At 48.1% G+C, this 1,662-nt stretch overlaps 1 protein-coding gene across 1 annotated transcript in view; it reads left to right on the top strand.

The window, feature by feature from the left end:
• The first annotated feature begins 782 nt into the window (after window positions 1-782).
• Window positions 783-1,662, top strand: part of ARSG (arylsulfatase G) — a 90,357-nt gene continuing 89,477 nt past the window's right edge. Inside the window, exon 1 of the mRNA XM_008049241.2 lies at window positions 783-1,142. Coding sequence (XP_008047432.1) covers window positions 925-1,142 — 218 coding nt within the window. The 5' untranslated portion in view covers window positions 783-924. The remainder of the gene's footprint in view (window positions 1,143-1,662) is intronic.

The following is a 1,662-nucleotide window of genomic DNA, read 5'->3' as shown; positions in this document are numbered from 1 at the left end:
GTGGGATTACAGGCTGAGCTACCGAGCCCGGCTTATTTGGGGACTTTTTAGTGAATCTGAGAATCATGGGGGTAGGGGTAGACACCAGGAGTTAGAGCTGGGGGCTGGTCCTTGTCCTGCCCAGAAGACTAGACCTTGACATCCTTCTGAACAGTGAATGAACTGAGAGAGATGATTTCCATTGTTCCCTCCAAGCCTGTAACTATAGGTCCGTTGCAAATATTATTATCATCACTATTTTTCAGGTGGAGAAACTGATGAACCAGTTAAATATTCAAATAAAAAGGAAAACATCTGTTGGCATGGAAAAGTGATTATTTCCTAAGCTACTGAGTAAAACACAGCTGCTCTGGCCGTTTTGACTCTGTTTTCTTGTTAATTTTTGTTCTTTCAGGAAACCTCACAGAAACATGAAGCCTTCAACCATCTGGAACTCAGAAACTCATGGGGGCTGACCGCGGCTTCTAGGACATCCAGGTGATCTGCAGATGCAGGAGTTCATCCTGTAGTTACCAGATGGAGTCCCAAACAGATGCAAGGCTTGTGCTGTGGCTCTGACCTCTGAACTCAGAGGGGACACATTCTAAGGAACCAAAGAGTCACCGCTGACACTGACATCTAGCTCTTAACACAGTCACCTGACCAAGCTGTGGTGGGGGAACGTGGCCGATGGAGGATTAAGCCAAACTAGGGGCTGCAAGATTCTTGACTCTTGAGTTAGGATTCTAGATGGGGCTTCATTTCTGTAGACCCCACCATCTCTGGTCGTCACCACTGCTCCCACCACTGCCACCGGCCTCTTCTTGCAGACGCACCCCAGCTCCCCAGAGATTCCTGCACTGACAGCGAGCGGACGGAAGCTCTCGGAGAAGTCTCTGGTTGTGGCCACCCGCTCCAGATAATTGAAATCCTTCCTTCACCGCCATGGGCTGGCTTTTACTAAAGGTTATGTTGGTGGGAGTGAGCTTCTTAGGATGTCTTTATCCTCTGGTGGATTTTTGCATCAGTGGAAAAGCAAGAGGCCAGAAACCAAATTTTGTGATCATTTTGGCTGATGACATGGGGTGGGGTGACCTGGGAGCAAACTGGGCAGAAACAAAGGACACCGCCAACCTTGATAAGATGGCTTCGGAAGGAATGAGGTGAGTCTTGCAGATGTCTTACCCTGATTCTTGCAGTGGTAGGGGGAGTGTAAGGCACTTACGGGGCCATTGTTGGAACCATGAGTATTTCGTTCATTTATTCATTGATTTGGTCTGAAGCGGTTCATTATCATAAAGAAATTCATCCATCCATAATCCACCCAGCCGTCTGTCCACCAGCCAGCCAGCCAGCCAGCCATCCACCATCTATCCCTCCATCCATCCATCCATCCACTACCCATCCATCCATCCATCTATTCATCCATCTGATAACACTATTGTGTGTTAGGTGCTGGAAATACGGAGGTAAACAAGATAATTTTTTTTAAGACACAGGGTCTCCCTCTGTCACCTAGGCTGGAGCCTAGTGGTGTAATCATAGCTCACTGCAGCCTCGGACTCCTGGGCTCAAGTGATCCTTCCTCCCCAGTCTTCCTAGTAGCTGAGACTGCAGGTAGTTACCCATCTATCTTTTTTAAAATTTATTTTAGTAGAGATTGCGGGGGGGGGGGGGGCTTTC

This window comes from Carlito syrichta, unplaced genomic scaffold, assembly GCF_000164805.1.
Source record: "Carlito syrichta isolate Samal-C Ts95f unplaced genomic scaffold, Tarsius_syrichta-2.0.1 Scaffold130827, whole genome shotgun sequence".
Taxonomy (NCBI): Eukaryota; Metazoa; Chordata; class Mammalia; order Primates; family Tarsiidae; genus Carlito; species Carlito syrichta.
Note: the sequence above shows the minus strand (reverse complement) of the source record. Positions and strands in the feature narration are given on the sequence as shown.